Here is a 17,874-nt window from a genome sequence, read left to right as displayed (position 1 = left end):
TCCACGTCGCTATCCGGATGAGGGGAGAGGGTCGCCTTCCCTTCAGCAGGTCCTTCCTCATGGGCAGGGGAAGCCGGACCCCCTAAGCCCTGCTTTCCCGACGTCTCGGTATCCTGGGCAGGGGAAGCCTGGCCCTCTTTTTCCCCTGACGGACCCTCCGACTTGCCGGCGTCCTTCTCCTCGGCATTCTCATCATCACTAGCCTCAAAGAAGGTCTTCATCAGATTCTCGAGACCGGTCACGGTGGCAGACATTTCCACTGCGAATAAACAACAAGAACGTTAGTCGTCAAACCGGAAATAAGAAGAACAACGACAAAGAAACATAGACAAATAAGAAAAGCAACTCACGAATATAGCTCCGGCCGGCCTCCCGTTCACCCATAAGAAGGTGGGGATTCACAGGATTCTTTTCAAAGATAGCAAGAAGAACGTTCGCTATATTCTTATCTACAGCCGACAACCTCTTGTACGATACTTTCACAAAAGGATTCGACCCCGCGCCGAAGCTCCAGTAAGTCTGGATAAGGCGCTCCCCCTCTAACGACAACCAGAAGGGGTGGCGACCCTTGACGGGACGAACCTTGAAATACTTATCCTTAAAACCATGGTAGGAATCCTCAAAAAGGCTAAAAATCTTCCTACCCTGGGCAGCACGGAAAGAAAGAAACCCTTTTCTTGCTTTCCCCTGTTTGGAGGGGTTGGTAAGGTTGAAATAAAAGAGAAAAACGTCCACCGACGCCGGTAGCTCTAAGTACTCGCAGACCATCTCGAAACAGCGGATCAAAACCCAGCTGTTCGGATGAAGTTGAGACGGGGGGACGGATATCCGGTTCAGCAGCGCCATTTGAAAATCGGAGAACGGTATCCGAACACCAACTTGTGTGAACATGGATTTATAAAACCAGATCCAATCGGGGACGCGGGGAGAATGAAAATTGAGCTCGTAAATACGCTCATGAGGAAGCGGGACAATGGCCTCATAGTTGGCCTCCTCATCAGTACCCCCACACAAGTAGCCGGCTTGCCGGAACTCCGTCAGCTCCCCCAAGTCCATCTGGTTGGGTGAACTCCTTATATCGTCGGTCACCCAAGCATACGGGTCGTAAGCCGCAGCAGATCCGGAAGACCGGGAGACAACGCGAGGCATACCTACAGCGGGATACCACTCCGTTAGTCTATGAGGCCGGGAGCCCGAAAAATTCTCAGAAACTATATCTTTTCAACTCAATCATAACCATATACGACTAGAAACTACACCTACCTCACAAACCACCCAAAAAGGCCTACCCTGGAATGGTACCCCTTCCCTAACTCACCTATCCCAACACTACAAAAACCTCCTAACAAAAATAAAACCAGCCATGCAGTAGATGCAAACAACAAATCACACAACAACAGAGCATAACGCAGATACCAGAAGAGAGAAACCAGAAGATTACCTGGAACGATGAAGGAGATCTGGGCTGGAAGATGAAGCAGGAAGGAGTTCGCGCAGGAAGCTTTGGATGATTAGGGAGAGAAGGAGTTGGAAATGATAGGAGTGGGAGGTGGATAGGGAGAAAACTGTTTAAAAACCACCCCCAAAAGCGCGAAAGGGAGCAGGGGCAAGATAGTCTTTGCGCACGGATTTTTTCAAATCATTATGAGCATTAAATGCCCAGCGCGGAGAACGAAACGGCAAACGGATGCCACAGCAGATCAAGAGACACGCGCACAAGAGACGCGGCCCTTCCACGATCAGCCGACCCAACGACAACGCACGAGTGTAAACATCACGCGCCACCAATGGCCTCCACGGCCATCGCTGACGCGTCGGGGGCACTGTTACGGCCTGGCCCAAAACTCGCACGGGTCAACCCGACCCGAGTTCTCGCCGGCCCAGTGGTGCGTCCTCCACCCGACCCGGACACGCGTCCCGTACGGCTCGCACACAGCCGTGGGACAACACCTTTCAGGGTATGGGCCTGCCCACTGGAAGGGCCCACTACTGACATGTATATAAGGGGGAGGTTGGCTCTCCCCCCAAGGTACGTCACATTCTTAGACCACCTCCTTTCCGCCTGCACGTATTCTGACAAGAGCGTCGGAGTGTCTTTGCAGGTGGCACCCCCCTCTCCGTACAAAGTGCTCGGGATCTCGCCCACTCGGGACCAGGAAACCACGACCAGACGAGCCCCTCCACCATCCGAAACGTTGACCTCAGGGTCTTAACCCGAACCGTCCGGTACCCGGTTTACCGAACATGCATCAAGTTAGCTAATGTTCATTTGTGCATCATTCATGTATTAAGTTAGCATTAGTGCATTTGTGTATTATATTAGAACTAGTATTTTTGTCCATAATAACATTACGAGAATAATTTTTTTTTAAATTATAGTTCACTTTGTTCTAACAGTATAAATTATGCATGACACAAAAGATTTATAAAATCAAACTACTTTTACGGACACCTGGACACCGTTTCAGCCACGTCAGCCAGTTCCGTTTGGTGTATGAGAGGCAAATAGATGGAAGGACTAAATTGTCCTCCGTTTATTAAAGTCAGGGACTTTTTTATATTTAAATTTTGTCAGGGATGTATTTGTCAAAAAGTTGAAAAATCAGGGACCTATCTGTCTTTTTTCCTAGATTTTAATATAATCTTTGTTCTATTATCAAACTAACTATTTTTTGTTTTATCTTCCAATTAAGTGATAATAAATATAGCAACCACGTTTAAGGTTGCATTGAGTTAGCATCCATAGATACCATAGAACATAAATATGTTTGATTACATTGAAACAAAAACATAAAAAAATAAGACATAAGTATTATATCTTAACGTGTCATGTCTTTAAAAAGATAAATGAACCAAGTTAGGTCGTGTATCACATTGAATGGTTTTCCCAGAACACTTTCTGAAAAGAGAAACTAAAGAATACAGGAATACGGAGATTATTATGCTTACGTGATAGGTAGGAAACTCTCTCAAACATGTCCCGAGATCCTGAAACAGTAAGTTGCTGATACATAAATGTATTCATTCCTCTAAGAGGCAGCCACCTACGTTTCATTTCATGCAAATTTGTATTGGATAATTGGAATACGAGACAAAGTGGCTGCTCATCTTTAAGAATATAACTTCATTTTGTTTTTTAACATGTCCTGAAGTTTCCAGATGATTCTTGCAGCTAACATTACTTGGGCCTCATCTCCATATTCAATTCTTGTTAGAAATCACCATTGATCACCTTAACACTTTGATGTTTCCACCATAATTACCCTTTGAGGGGCAGATGCAGAAGGCCAAGAAAAACTGACTTTAACTCGCAACAAGGACATCTTCCAGAAGAACATTGCAACCGATAAATTGAAATGCTAATAAGTTACCACTTTTACATGGAGTTAAATACAGAACCCACAAATAACCCTGTCTTGCTGTATATACATAATTCATAAATGAATAATACTCCTGCCACATATACTCTCCTGAGATCCCTCTCTTTATCAATAGGTGATCCTGTACAGCATAATTCCATCATTTATTGAACATTTCATGCCTCGTTGCAATGTGGTATCTGAAAATTTTGCTTGATAGAGGTACCCTCTTAAATGATAGGGATAGAGGAAAAGATGATTGTCAATGCAATCCCCCAAGGCTGCTTTCTGGCAAAATCATATATTGAAGATGTCATTACACTCATGCTTGGCACGACGTTACCAATAGTCTTGGCATGAGCAGCTTCCATCCTCAAAATAATGAAATCTATTTGAATCTCTCACTATTATTTTTCTTTGAACAATCTTTGATATATATTTCATGGCGGTGTGAATCTACGCAAGTTCTTAAATTTTTATAAACCTTGATAGGAGTTCCTGGAGGGGTTGAAATGATTCCAAAGGCAACGGCAAGCTTCTCACTGTGGTAAACAAGGTTTTGCTCTTTCTGCTCCTCCTCCACATCCCGTAGCACAAAGTTTGTGTCCGGAATATAGCCTTTCTCCTTCATTTTCTTTGAGATTTCTCCTAGGAATGCATGAATATCACATATTTTGGAGTGGGATGTATCTCCTACCTGGAAGACATGCACCTGTCTCTTGATCTCAGTCCAGCTCTTACCCGGCTTCTTCACTATTCCCCTACTTTCCATAGTCTTTCTAACCTTGGCTTCCTCAGTCCACAGACCGGCATTAGCGTAAATATTAGCTAAAGTGATGTACGTAGCTGGGTCCTCTGGCTCTATCTCGAATAATGCATTTGCTGCCCTTTCAGCCAATTCAAGGTTTCCATGTATTCTACATCCTCCAAGTAAGGCTGCCCAAAGGAACTTATCAGGTTTTATTGGCATTTTATCAATGATATCCTCTGCCTCTTTAAACCGTCCAGATCGTGCCAATAAATCAATAACACATGCATAATGATCTGCAGTATGCATCAACCCATGCTTCTCCTTTATTGAATGGAAATATTTTAAACCCTTGTCCACTAACCCAGCATGAGTACAAGCAGAAAGAACCCCAACAAAGACAACTTGATCGGGCTTAGTACCCGATCGAAGCGATAATTCAAATAACCGAAGAGCTTCGTCTGGTTGACCATTCTGAGCATAACCAGCAATAAGAGAAGTCCATGATACCAAACCTGGCCGAGGCATTTGGTTGAACACCCTTCTGGCATTTTCAATATTCCCACACTTTGAGTACAAATGAACAAGTGCACTCACGGCATACGAACACGGGTCACACCCTATTCGGACCATGTAACTGTGAACCTCCTTTCCTAAGTGTTCAACGGCATGGCCAGCACATGCATTTAAAACTCCAGCAAATGTATACTCATTTGGCCTAATGCCTGACCCCATCAACTCTCTGAATAAGGAAAATCCCTCTTCCTTTCTTCCATCTTCAAAACATCTATGAATCATGGTAGTCCATGAAACTACATCTTTGTTTGCCATCTTATAAAAGATACCCCTAGCTTCATTCAAGCTCCCACATTTGCCATACAAATCCAAAAGTGCACTCCAAACTACCTCGTCCGAGTCCAAACCAGTTCGTGTCAAGTAGCCATGAATCTCCTTCCCAAGACGCAAACACAGAATCGCAGCTGAAGCAGCCAGAGCACTGGACAAGGTGAACTTATTCGAATTCGAACTCTCGTGATTCTGCATGCTTCTAAACAACTCCAGAGCTTCCCAAGGACAACCATGCCTGACATAACCAGATATTACAGCATTCCAGGAGAAGTTATCTCTTTGGGGCATTTCATCAAACAGTTTTCTAGCTTGATGAAGGCGTCCAATTTTGGCATACCCAGCAATCATGGTGTTCCAAGAGCACAAATCCCTGTGAATCATTTCATCAAACAGCTTCTGGGCATCACCGAGGCTGCCACATTTGGAATACAAATCAAGCAAACGATTTGAGATGGAGATCCCAGGAACAAACTCGGAAGCTTTGGTGTGAGCATGGACCATTTTACCCTCTTGGAGAGCTCGATGGCGAACGCAAGCGGCAATGAGGGTGGAGTAAATGCGAGGGGAGGGTCGATGAATTTGGTGGAGCAACTCAATGGCTTCGTTGAGACGGTTTTGTTGACACAAAACATCGATGGCCTCTTCGAGTTTGTTACCATCGCAACGTTCATTGAATCGAGACTGAGTAAGACTCTGACTTTTCAGGAATGAAAAGCTCCTCTTGAAATTTCTGAACTTGTGCATCCCTCTTTCCTCAACACCATAACAAATTGATCTTACCAATTTCTTCAGTAGTTTAGTTAGTAGCTCTGTTACCGCTCGCAGCGCTTTCAACAGAGACGAAGTAGACGAACCGTGCAGTAGCAAGGAGAGGGACGCGGGTGAGGTGACCGAGAGAAGAAGCACTGAAGAAGCATTGAAGATTGAAGAATAAATCAATAAAATTTTTAAAAATAAAACTCACGAAGCACTGATGCAAGCAAGCAGTGGCTAGTGAGGGAGGAGCAGAGGAGTGGTTACCGTAGAGGTGAGCAACGGCGACGTCAGCAGAGGCCCCAGACAGAAGACGCGAGCCGACAAGATGAGCGACGGCGATGTGTCCGACCAGAGATTCCACGGCGAGGAGAAGAGGGTGAGTGGCAGCTGGTGGTGGCTGGCTGATGAGTGTGACAAGTTTGAATCGTGGGGAGGTTCGATTACGGTCAAGAGAAACTGTTTTGTTTTTTTTTTTAAATTAAAACGACGTAGTTTAGGGATTTAATCCTGAACCAGATAACTCTCAAAATCCGGACCGGTTTATGCAGTTCACCGATTAATTGTCAGTTCAACCAGACAACCCTAAAAAACGAGACTGATTTATACAGGTCAATCGATTAACTGTCAGTTCAATTGATTTTTTTTTTATTTTTTGAAAGGTGGTTTTTTAGGTAAATCAAATCGATTAAAAAATTGATTTTCGATTAATCTAGTTGAATCAACCGATCTAATTCAATTTTTCATAACCATGATTTTTTATCCGATGAAATAAAATTTAAATAAATCAGGTTAAATAATACTAAAACTTGAGATAGACAAGAAGATAAAAACAAAGAATTATTTAATTGTGTATATTTTTTATACATTATATAAAGAACAATACACTTATTTATACAAAATTGACTATAAATACAAAATAATTAAAACAATAAAATTTTTTAAGTAATTTCATTAATTGTCAGAAGATAAGTTAGCATAATTAACTTTGGTTTTAGAAGAAATATGAATAAGTTGTGAATGTAACAAAATGAAAAAAAAGGTGTGATAAAGAAATTTATTCTATTTATATAGTTGAATTTATTTTCTTATAGACTGGTGTAATTTTTTTTTTTTGGTGTTGTCATGGGTAAGAGAAAAAGGATGGTTTAATATGCTCCTCCAAAGGTAGTAAAAGGATTAAAGTTAAACCGAAGGATGAAAAGGTCAAGAACATCAAACTTGAAAAGATTAAAGTAAAAGAATTGAGGAGATAAAAGATTTGGTAAATATATCTACTAATTGTGTCGGCCCAAAAAAATTTATAAGAAGAAATTTCATCACTCTAACTTAAGTTTTTTGGCGAACTAAATTATTTTAGATAATAAATTCATAAAATTTTATTTTTAAAAATTAAAGTTAGTAAATATTATATTATATTTATTGTGAAATAAATTATTTTAAAATAAAAAATAATACTCTATAATATAAAAATTATTAATTCAAGTATAAAAATATGATATTTTATTACTAATTTCATTCTAAAATATTTATTTTAATTATAAACAAGTTTGAATCAAATTAGATCATCTTAAGTATAACCTGAATTCAATCCAAAAATAATATCAGATAAAAATGATAAATTTAAATTTGACAAAATATGTCTCAAATTCAAGTCAAATTTTGAGTTGAATTGAATCTTGATTTGAGTGATTATTTACATAAAACATAGATAAATTAACTCACAATTTTAACATTATACACCAGTAATTATCATTTATCATTCCAAAAAAAACTTATAAAAAGACTAATTAATCGAACAAGAAAAAATAATTTGTTCTTTTTTATTAATAAGAGATGAATGGTCTAATTTTTAAGTGATTAGGAACTAAATATAGTATTTACTTTTGCAAAATTAGCTCTTAACTTTTCGATTTTTATTTTCATCTGGACTTTTTAAAATGATTATTTTGAAAAATGGAGAATACATTTTTGAAACTTAAATTATATTTTTTTATGTGAAAATTAATTTTAAAATAGTTATAATAGAAAATTAAATTCTTTACTATTATGTTATTAAAATGGCTTATATACAATTTTTAGTTATTAAATTATAATTAATTTTATATTAATTTCATCTGATATAATGGATCTTTTGTATATGAGAGAACATTAATATGTACAATAAACTTCAATTAATTATTAATACTAAATTTTTTTTTTTTTTTATATTCAACAGGATTTGTGCTAAAAAAACGAAACTAAACACAATTGTTTTTAAAAAATAAACTTTTTTTATATCAGCTGAAAATAAAATAGAAATTTCACTAATACGAGACTGGTACAAAACAAAATAAGCGCCATGAGAGTGTCTTAAATTGCCTATTCTATCTGTGTAGTTGTTATCTTCTCTGAACACATACTTTAAAATCACAGTCTAGATTTAGTCTATCAAATGTAAAAGATCGTTATAATAAATGCAACAACATAAGAATCCTTAGTCCCATCCTCTAACAAAACTCTAAAGCAATTCTATAAGATTGCATTTATTCACGAGATAAGACACTGAGACAAGGATATAGAGACACAAAATCATGTTTGATAAAAGAGACATAAATAGAAATAATGTGTTCAGAGACACTGAATTAGTATATCTTGTGCCTTGAGACACTAACAAAAGACACAACTTATTTTTTATTTTTTCTTTTTATTATTTTTGTTAATTTTTTATAATTATATTTTTTGTTATTATATTTTTCATCTCAAATTTTTTGAATGAAAAAAATTAGAATAAATTGAATTTTCATAATTTATTCTAATTTATCACCAAACAGAATATAAAACACAAAATTTTGTATCTTTGTCTATTAGTATCTTATTCTATTCTCATTGTCTTGTCCTGTGCAGTTCTCGTAAACAAACCCAGCCTAAACGCTTGTTCACAAAATCTATTGCCATCGGATATTCCTTTGCGAAACAAAAACTTCCATGGAAACAAACATTGGGCCTTCTTGATGATTCTCAAAAATTCGACCATTATTCTGAGCTTATAAATTACAATAAGATAACACAAAAAAGGGATAAGATACTCTATTATAATAGCGAGTAACCTTTTTTGATCCAGTCCAAAACTTGAGCATTCTAAAAAAATAGTGAAGATTATTAATTTTTGTACTAATCCAAATTAATTTTATTATCTATTATTATTATCATTATTAAAAATTGATAAACATGTTGTATTGTTATTGTTATTGCATATTAATTATTTATTAATAATAATAAATAATTAATAGTGACTAATTTTAGTTACTAATATTCATAAGTAAATGAATCACAAAAAAAATATCCATAAATAAATAATATTTGTTCTAGAAAAATCTCTAATAGAATGAAGGAAATGTTGTCTGGTGTTTCTCATATTCCTTTTACCAGTGACCTAGGTAAATAGTTGGGATGAACCTTAATCATCCTCGAGTTGCTAGGTCTGTTTTTTCGCACTCTTTAGAGAAGATCAAGAATAGGCTGGCTAGTTGGAAAGGTCGACTCCTAAACAGAGCAGGCAGGCTTTGCTTAATTAAATCTATTGCTTCTTCTCTTCCTATTTACCAGATGCAAGTGACACTTTTTCCTACTTCAATTTGTCAAAAGATTGATTATGTACTTAGACAATTCTTGTGGAAGGGAAAGGTGGGGGAGTGTTGCTTAAGCTTGATCAAGTGGAACAAAGTTGTCACTTCAAGAAAATATGAAGGTTTGGGAATTAGAGATACTCAATGTGTGAATTTTGCTTTATTAGGAAAGCTTGTTTGGCAATTACTGGATAATAAAGACAAGCTTTTGGTAAGGATTATGTTGGCAAAATATTTATCTGGGGGTTCTTGTTTTTCACCCAATTTTTCTAATAATGTTTCAAGCACTTGGCGAGCAATTTATAAGATAATAGAAAAGCTTTGTGATGGTTTTGAATGGTGTATAGACAGGATGTCTCAATCCTTTTGGTATCATGCTTGGCGACCATCTGGAACGCTAGCTCCTTTGGCTCCTTTTGTACACATTTCTGATTCTCTCTTGAAACTAGAAGATGTCTGGCACCATGGACATTGGCGGTGGGATATTCTTTGCACAATGATTCCGAAAGAAATTAAACTTGATTTGATGCTCTTTGATCCTATCAAGCAAGCAGGAGATAAAACAGGTTGGTTTTGGATAAACTCAAATACTCTCACCTACTCGACTAAAAGTGGGTTGGTATGAATGGCTATTGAAGAAGAAATTTGGCTGGAATGATAATGAAAATTAGCTTTGGCTTTGGCGCTTGAGAATACCAGAGAAGATAAAGTGTCTGCTCTGACTTTGCCTCAATAACGAAGTTCCCACAGCTAGCTACCGGTTTCAAAGAGGTCTTGCTACTTCTGATTTTTGTCAGAGATGTTATCTTGCTCTAGAGGATATTAACCATTGCTTTAGGACTTGCCAAAAAACTCGTCAGATTTGGATTAGCTTAAACTTGGGAATGACCGCTGTGGATTCTGGTTTGGATTTTGTGTCTTGGATTCGTTCTAACCTAAAAAAAAATGAGTTCCTCTTTGCAGCGGCCTTTTGGTGGATTTGGAGGGACAGGAACAATGACATCTTCCATCAAGATGATCCATGGAGTAGGGAGAAAATTGTTCACTTGGCTAAACATGCTACTCGAGATTTCTCCAATGTCATTACCACCCAAAAACATATTACTCCTTCCTCTTTGCAATGTAACTATATTACTCATTCCTCTTTGCAATGTAACTGGGAATCACCTCCGATAAATGTCTGTAAAGTGAACTGTGATGCAAGCATTTTTGAAAATGAGCAATTAGCTAGTTTTGGGTGTATTATTAGAGACAACATGGGAATTCGGATAAAAGATTGTTCTGCCAGTATGCCTCTTTCTAGTGTTCTCTGCTGTGAGTTTCATGCTATTTGGAGAGGACTTGTTATGGCTTGGGATTGCGAGTGCAAAGAGGTCATATGTGAAACTGATAATCTTGATGCATTTTTTTTTATTTCACGAGACACAACCAGCATGATTAGGACTGACTATGATTTACTTGACAAAATTAAAGAGATGCTCCAGCGTAATTTAACAATTACGGTAGTACTCATTCAGCGCACAGCAAACAGAATGGCTGATTTAATGGTGAAAACTGCTGCTTTTAATAAGCAGGTATACTTGGAACGGTTGCTACCCCGTAATAGTTTAGACATTATTATTAGAGAAGAATTCTACTCTTTTTCTTAGGTCTTTTTTTATGTTATTTCCAGTCATAAAAAAAAATAATATTTTTGAATAACAATAAGAAAAAGACTTAACCAACTGTGGAAGAAACGCTGGAAAGAAAGTGCCGATATTTGGTGGCGACTTCAGTCTTCGCTGTGAAACCTCTCAGCTCAGTTCTTGTTTCTTCGTTCGATGGAATTCAGGCCCCGCAACTACACCGACGCGTGAATCTCACGCTCTACCTCGCCTACGCGCCGATGCTCACCCTCTTTCAGCTGCACCCTCTCCGCCACTCCCTCAGGTTCAATTATTCTCTCTCTCTTTTGATCTTTCACTAGCACTTCACTGTTTCGGATATACCACGAATCACGCTGATAGATTTGATTTTGTTTAGTCGTAAGCAAATTATTATGTCTTAGTATTTCTGTTTAAGCTAGTTATTTTCTGTTAGCTTCTGTTTAGTGTAGGTTAATGATTTCAATGTTGTTGAGCTTAGTGATATGATCGTAGTGAGTTTCATAACAAAATCTGGCGAGAGAAAGTGTTCTATAGATAGAGATTTTTGTTATGTTTAACTACACAGCAAAATGCAGGGAGGATTTGGTTAAGTAACTTCATTTGAGGACTTGTTAATATTTGTTGAAATGCTTAGTGAATTTTTATTTCTGAGTAGTAGTTGTCTATGTTATGATTTTCAGGTTGATTCGATTTTTTTTATTGTGTTTGGAATTTCCGTTACTTGCATTGGTCTCGGTACTTAGTTGTTGTGTTGATGTTCTTGACTTCTTGTTTTTAGGGTGATGTTGTGGAAAGTGGTAACAGTGATTTCTTTGATCCACTGAGAGGAACTGATAACGAGGCAAAGGTCGAATCTCCTGATCCTGACAACCTCAGCAATGCGGTGGATCATCATCCAACCAAGGAGTGGACCTCTTTCAGGAGATTACTAATGCAGAAGTTTCCTGTCACCAAAATGGTTTCAATGTCTTCAGTAAGCTTTTCAAAATGGTTTCCTTTTTGTTCTGTAACCCTTTATTTTTTTTTAGTTAATCATAATGGCTAATTATTTCTCTTTTAATCACAGATGCCTGATCTTCGAATGAGAAATGCAAAATGCATGCCCATATCTATTACATTGTTTATCCTTCTTTTATTTACTTATTTATTTTAAAAAAAATTGTATTTGTCTCTATTTATTTATGTGATGTCATGATTTTCAGTGCATGAGAAATCTTCAACAATTATGCATTTGGAGGAACTGGACGATCCACAAAAATTTGCTGATGAGGGTGTCAAGGTGATTACTTGGCAAGAGTATGTGTCTCGGTTACATGAGCTCAAAGATGAAATTAACCGTTCTTGGCTAGCTGAAGATCGTGTAACATCCTTAAAGTTATCTATAAAGGTAGATGTTGATACATTTAACAGTTTCTGGGTTGTTATTATAGAATGTATAAAAATTACCTTCAATGCTTGTTTTTGGGTTTGTGCATTGCATAGAGGATTTTTTCAAAAATTCATATACTTACTGTTTTTATGTTTTATTTTTTCCTTTATAGACCTAGTAGTATTTTGTTTACATATAAGAAGGAAATTCTTAGCCGACCCCACCTAGTGGGACAAGGCTTTGTTGTTGTTGTTTGTTGTTATAAGAAGGAAATTCTTGTTTAATTTTGTTGAACCATATGTTAAATAAATAGAAGAGGCTCAGACAGAGATAAGCTACCTAACTAAAATCCAAATCATGTATAATAGTAAGTTTGCTTGGGTGAGAAGGGACCGCTGGGGGAAGAAGGGATTTGAAATAATTTCTTATTTTGGGATGAAATAATATTTTTCTTTATTTCTTATCTTGATATGGGTTGTTTATATGAACTTGAAAGTTGAAACTGATTGTTCTGTTTGCAGGCAATTAAGCTTCTGATGGATACGTCCGTTTCTGAGTTTTATCCTACACTTTTTGTCCTTGTCACAGATATCATGGACATGCTTGGCGAATTGGTTTGGCAACGCATAAAGCGGAAAGCCGAGTTTACTGAAGATGGAGCCTTACTCTGCAACTTAGCAGGTCTCTTCTTAATTTGAATCTATCTCTCACACAATTAGTTTTACCCAGAGTGTTTCCTTAGGCATTTCCAATATCAATAGTGGTTGAGAATCTTTAATCTGGAATCTGTCCCTCTTTTGTACCCGTCAAATGGGTAGCTTATGGTGAACCACAATGAAGGCAAATAAAAATTGTTGCTACAAGATTGTTGCTTATAGGAGAAACCCCTATATAAAAATTGTTTGCCAAAACTTCTCCATGTATTATCGATAACTTGATAAATGGGTTGTTACAGTAACTTCCCTCAGAAGTCTCCAAATGTTAAAATTATTTTCTTGTTGCAGCTAATTTATACATCATATAAGCTTGATGGTGTTTGATAATTGATAGTTGCTTCAAAACTTGTATTGGCATCCTATCGTTTATCCAAATCTGTTGACTGACGGTGCAGAAAACTTTAAGGCAAGCGATATTTGTAGTGATGCTAAAGAAACTTGCAACAACTGGTTCAACAAAATTGGTGTTGTGCAAGAGCTTCTTTCACGCATGTAAAGTCCTTATCCTTTTCTCTGTATTTAATGTATTCTATGTTTCTTTTCGTGAAATTTTTTTTGCAGGTCTTGTTGATGTATGTTTCTGAATGTTTTATTCCATCTATTCATTCTAATGTCTTCATCATCACACTTGGAAGCTAAATCAAAGCCAGTTTCAAAAAAAAAAGTAGTCATGCTTCTTTTTCAGTTTATCTTATAGGACCTACATGTTTTCTTTTTCTTGTGTAGAAACCTTATTCTCTTTCTATGCACTATTTCTTTGCATTAATAAATTTCTGTATTCAACATTTTGGCTTAAAGTTTCCTCCTCAATTTTGTTGAGTGCTTACCGTGTTTTGGGAATTTTACTTTGGTTACCTGGAGTTGGCAATATTGCCTTGCTGGCAATTTCTGCTTGACCAACCTGAAGACAGTCTTTGGCGCTTGGTAATGATGATAAGAGGATTGGGGGATCCTGTAGCATCTGCATATTGTCGTTTTTATATGGCTCACTGTGCTCAGAAGCTTATTTCACATGATATAGGTATTTTGATTAATATGTTTGCTGGTGCATATTTTTACGTATATCATATACACTGTTACCCTGGCAACCTATGACCCCCAAACCTCAGTGTCAACACCTTTTGCTTATTGCTTCTAGTATACCAATGGTTTTGTTTTTAAAGTTCTTGTATTCTTCTGTAATTTGCACATTCAAAATGTTGTAGAGAATGTGAACAGTTTGGTGGTAAAAACATTATTTTCATAGTTATTTCTAGAGTAAGTTAACAAATTATTCCTCTACTGCTGTGCACCAATTTCTACTTTACAATCTGTACTGTTGTTTGTATTCTATGCTCTATCTGGTTGGTTTCTTGAGATTTATTTTCTGTCTTATACCTTGTTCTCAGTGGGATTCTCAGTGGGATGCATGGATCATTTTGTTTACTTATTTTGCTGTTTAATCTATAATGCATCTGATTGATGTTATATAATTTTTCTTGTGATTATCTTCAAAAACTTAATTCTTTATTTCTCCAACTGGGACAGGTTATCTTATAACATTTATGAATGACATCAGAGTCATTTTGATGAAAATTTTATCAGCAAATGAAAGCACTCATGGAAATGTTAAACACAACAAAAGATTGCAAGTTAGTCTAATGGAACCAACCATTGAGTATATTATGAAGTATATATTTAATGGGTTATCTCAGGTATGTATGTAGTTTCTTTCCATTAGTGTACTTATTTTCTACAATATTATATGTGATCACGGTCCCATAATGGTTATGCTGGTTGGAACTTCTTGAAACCGAAATTACCTATGCTAATAAAATTAAACATTATTAGGGTTCTTCTCATTATTATAATGGAAAATAAAAAAAATTGCTGATTGTTTGCCCTGCTTTTTTTTTCCCCTTCTTCAACCTGTGTTTTATGGTGATCTAAATATATCTTTACTTTGCCAAAGGGACAAGTCAGTGAAGTTCTTGCAGAGCTGGGATTGATGAAGAATCAACAGGATTTTGGGAGTGTTTCATGTGTTTCAGTTGTTCTGCATCATTTATTGAACGAACTCCCTATTGAAATAGTTAGTTCAAACGCTCTACAGATGCTTCATCTAATTGAATTTAGCAGGATTATTCCTTTGATCAGGTATGACACATTTTGCAGTGTTTATCATGCCTTGAGTACTTCTGATACACATCAAAATGTAATTTGCTATATTATAGCTGTCTTCTTTGATTTGCTTTTTCCAAATGCAGTTTTATTGTTCTTCTTTTTCCCAATAGCACTCTTTTTCATCTTACTCATCTCCAAACACTCAACCTTGCTTTCAATTCTTTCCATTTTTCTCCATTGTCATCTCAGTTTAGTAAGCTTGTGAGTCTCACACACTTGAATTTATCTAATTGTGAATTCATAGGTGAAATTCCTTCCCAAATATCACACCTTTCCAAATTACAATCACTTGATCTCTCTTCGAATTATAATTTGATGTGGAAAGAAACTACTTGGAAAAGAATGTTGCAAAATGCCCAAATTAGGAGCTGTGAAAGTGATCATTTCCGTTCTTGCTTTACTACACTGATAAGCTGCTTTTACCTCCTCTCTCTCATGCTTCTTTGACTTTCGGTGCTACGAAACTGAGTTAATATTCAAAATAATCTCTGAAATTTGATCCCAATTCAATTTAATCCTCAATTTTTAATTGACCCAAATTGTATCCTAAAATTTTAATGCGTACCTCAAATTGGCTCTTCTGTCCATTTCCGTCACCAGAAAAATGACGTGGCAAATTTAGTTGACACCTGACAGTGGTACCTTCTCTCTCATGCTTCTTCGACTTTCAGTGCTACGAAACCGAGTTAAAATTCAAAATAATCTCTGAAATTTGACCCAGATTCAATTTAATTCTCAAATTTTTAATTGACCCAAATTTACCCTAAAATTTTAATGCGTAACTCAAATTGGCTCTTCCATCCATTTCCGTCACTAGAAAAATGACGTGGCAAATTTAATTTACACGTGGCACAAGAAAAACGACGCCGTTTTTTCAGAAACCTAATTTCCTATTCCTTCATCACTGTAAGGGGGGTCAAATTTTTATGGTACCAAATTCAAATAAACCAATAAAAAGCTTTTGCAACATCCTTCCACCGCCGTCGGAATAATCAGCCACTTCAATCACATGAAAAGCTTTTTTTATTTTCTATTTGTGAATGCAATGCAAAGAAAGTGAAGAAAAGTGGAGCAGTACTCACGACGTTAGTGGGTCTAAAATGGAGCGGTGATGAGTGGAAATCAGATTCCAACACAAAACACACCGGCAAGTGTACCGGGTCGCATCAAGTAGTAATAACTCACAAGAGTGAGGTCGATCCCACAGGGATTGAAGGATTGAGCAATTTTAGTTAGGTGATGAATTTAGTTAAGCAAACAAGTGAGAATTTGGGTGAATTGTGATCAACAGAAGCTAAATTGCATGAAAATAAAAAGGAGAAGGAAAATTGACAGAAAAGTAAAGTGCAAAGAAATAAAAGAGCTGAATCTTAAAGTGCAAGTAATGTAAATGACTGAAACTTAGATTGCAAGAAATGTAAATGGCTGAAGCTTAAAGTGTTAGAATGTAAATTACTGAATCTAAATTGCTGGAAACTTAAATTGCTTGAAGATTAAAGGAATTTGGGAGCTGGGATTCAAAATTAAACAAGAAAAATGCAAGCCAAAGTAAATCAGAAAGCTGTGAAGTAAAGAAGTTCAGTTTAGTATCAAACAGAAATGGAAATTACTTGAAGAAGCAAAACAAAAGAAGCTGAGCTCAATTATGAAATTCTCAAAGAGAAATTGAAGATCTAAGAAGAGCAATGAGACTAGAAAGCAGATCTAGATCTCAATCACTTCCTTGATCAAACAGAAATAAAATGCAGAAGAAATGTAAATGAAACAGCAATGAAATTCAGATCCAATTCCTCAATTCTTAGAATATGTAGAAGAGAACAAAGATGAATTTCAGATCAAGAATTGAAACAGAATTCCTTCAATCTCAATCCAAAATTCAAAACAGAAGATGGAAGTTGTAGAAGTAAGAACAAAATGAAAGAAAACTCAGATCCAATCCAATCCCAAATTTCAAATAAATTCTAATGAACTAAATTCAGCTCCAAGAAAGAGTAAAAGTGCTAAAAGATTCAAAAGTCAAGGTAAAGATCCTTACAATCAAACTAATTGCTATTTATACACTTTCTATTTTTGATTTTCAGAACTTGGAGTGGGCTTTTCAAATTAGTGAAGAAGTGGATCCAAATTGGCTTTTGATTGAAATTGGCCCCAAGTGCTGGCTCCAGTGGAGCGCTAGTCAAGAAAGAAACGTTGCCTCTCTTGCCTTATGTCTGGGCTCTGCCAAGCTTCAATTGTACACTCAGTGAATTGCACATAACGTAGCGCTACATTGTGCCTTGTATGGTCTCCATCTTCGAGCCCTGGTGGCTTCCTTTGAGCCATTTTCTTGTAGCAAAGTAGCCTCAGTTAATTGAATTAATGTAGTGCCTTTCTATGCTTGTGCGCTTTTTCTTGTTCCATTTCGAACCTTGATGGTTTCACTTGCTGTGTCGCGCCTTGCTTTTATTTTTTGAGCCACATAAATTAACACTAATGTAGCGCCTACATGCTTGAATGCCTCCTTGTAGCGTTCCGTTTGGAATAAATCAACGTAGCGCCCTTGCTTTGCTTGGGTTCTTCTTCCTCATAGCGCTCAATGAGGAGAGCGCTGCCCTCATCATATTCGAGCTGGCACCTTGCCCCCTTTTGATGCCACCATGCTTATGTTTGGGTCACGCTTTCAA

General features: G+C 36.8%; 1 protein-coding gene and 1 pseudogene across 1 annotated transcript; one reads left to right on the top strand and one right to left on the bottom strand.

The window, feature by feature from the left end:
* Positions 1–3,484: 3,484 nt before the first annotated feature.
* LOC112765772 (pentatricopeptide repeat-containing protein At4g37170-like) lies at positions 3,485–6,169 on the bottom strand (annotated as a pseudogene).
* Positions 6,170–11,024: 4,855 nt separating this feature from the next.
* LOC112766634 (uncharacterized) lies at positions 11,025–15,459 on the top strand. The gene is made up of 9 exons (XM_072223238.1): positions 11,025–11,246; positions 11,742–11,936; positions 12,166–12,350; positions 12,854–13,013; positions 13,444–13,540; positions 13,900–14,069; positions 14,576–14,742; positions 15,000–15,301; positions 15,456–15,459. Coding segments are annotated over exons 2-9 (1,086 nt in total). The 5' UTR covers positions 11,025–11,246; positions 11,742–11,935.
* Positions 15,460–17,874: the final 2,415 nt, after the last annotated feature.

The sequence above is a fragment of the Arachis hypogaea genome, chromosome 17 (assembly GCF_003086295.3).
Source record: "Arachis hypogaea cultivar Tifrunner chromosome 17, arahy.Tifrunner.gnm2.J5K5, whole genome shotgun sequence".
Lineage (NCBI taxonomy): Eukaryota > Viridiplantae > Streptophyta > Magnoliopsida > Fabales > Fabaceae > Arachis > Arachis hypogaea.
The sequence above is the reverse complement of the archived record's forward strand: the minus strand, read 5'-3'. Positions and strand labels throughout refer to the sequence as shown.

What these genes read in the sequence shown, in the direction of transcription:
- LOC112766634 (XM_072223238.1), top strand. An exon ending in GCTTATTTCACATGATATAG is followed by an intron (nt 14,070 to 14,575) that starts GTATTTTGATTA and finishes CAACTGGGACAG; the next exon opens with GTTATCTTATAACATTTATG. An exon ending in TATTTAATGGGTTATCTCAG is followed by an intron (nt 14,743 to 14,999) that starts GTATGTATGTAG and finishes ACTTTGCCAAAG; the next exon opens with GGACAAGTCAGTGAAGTTCT.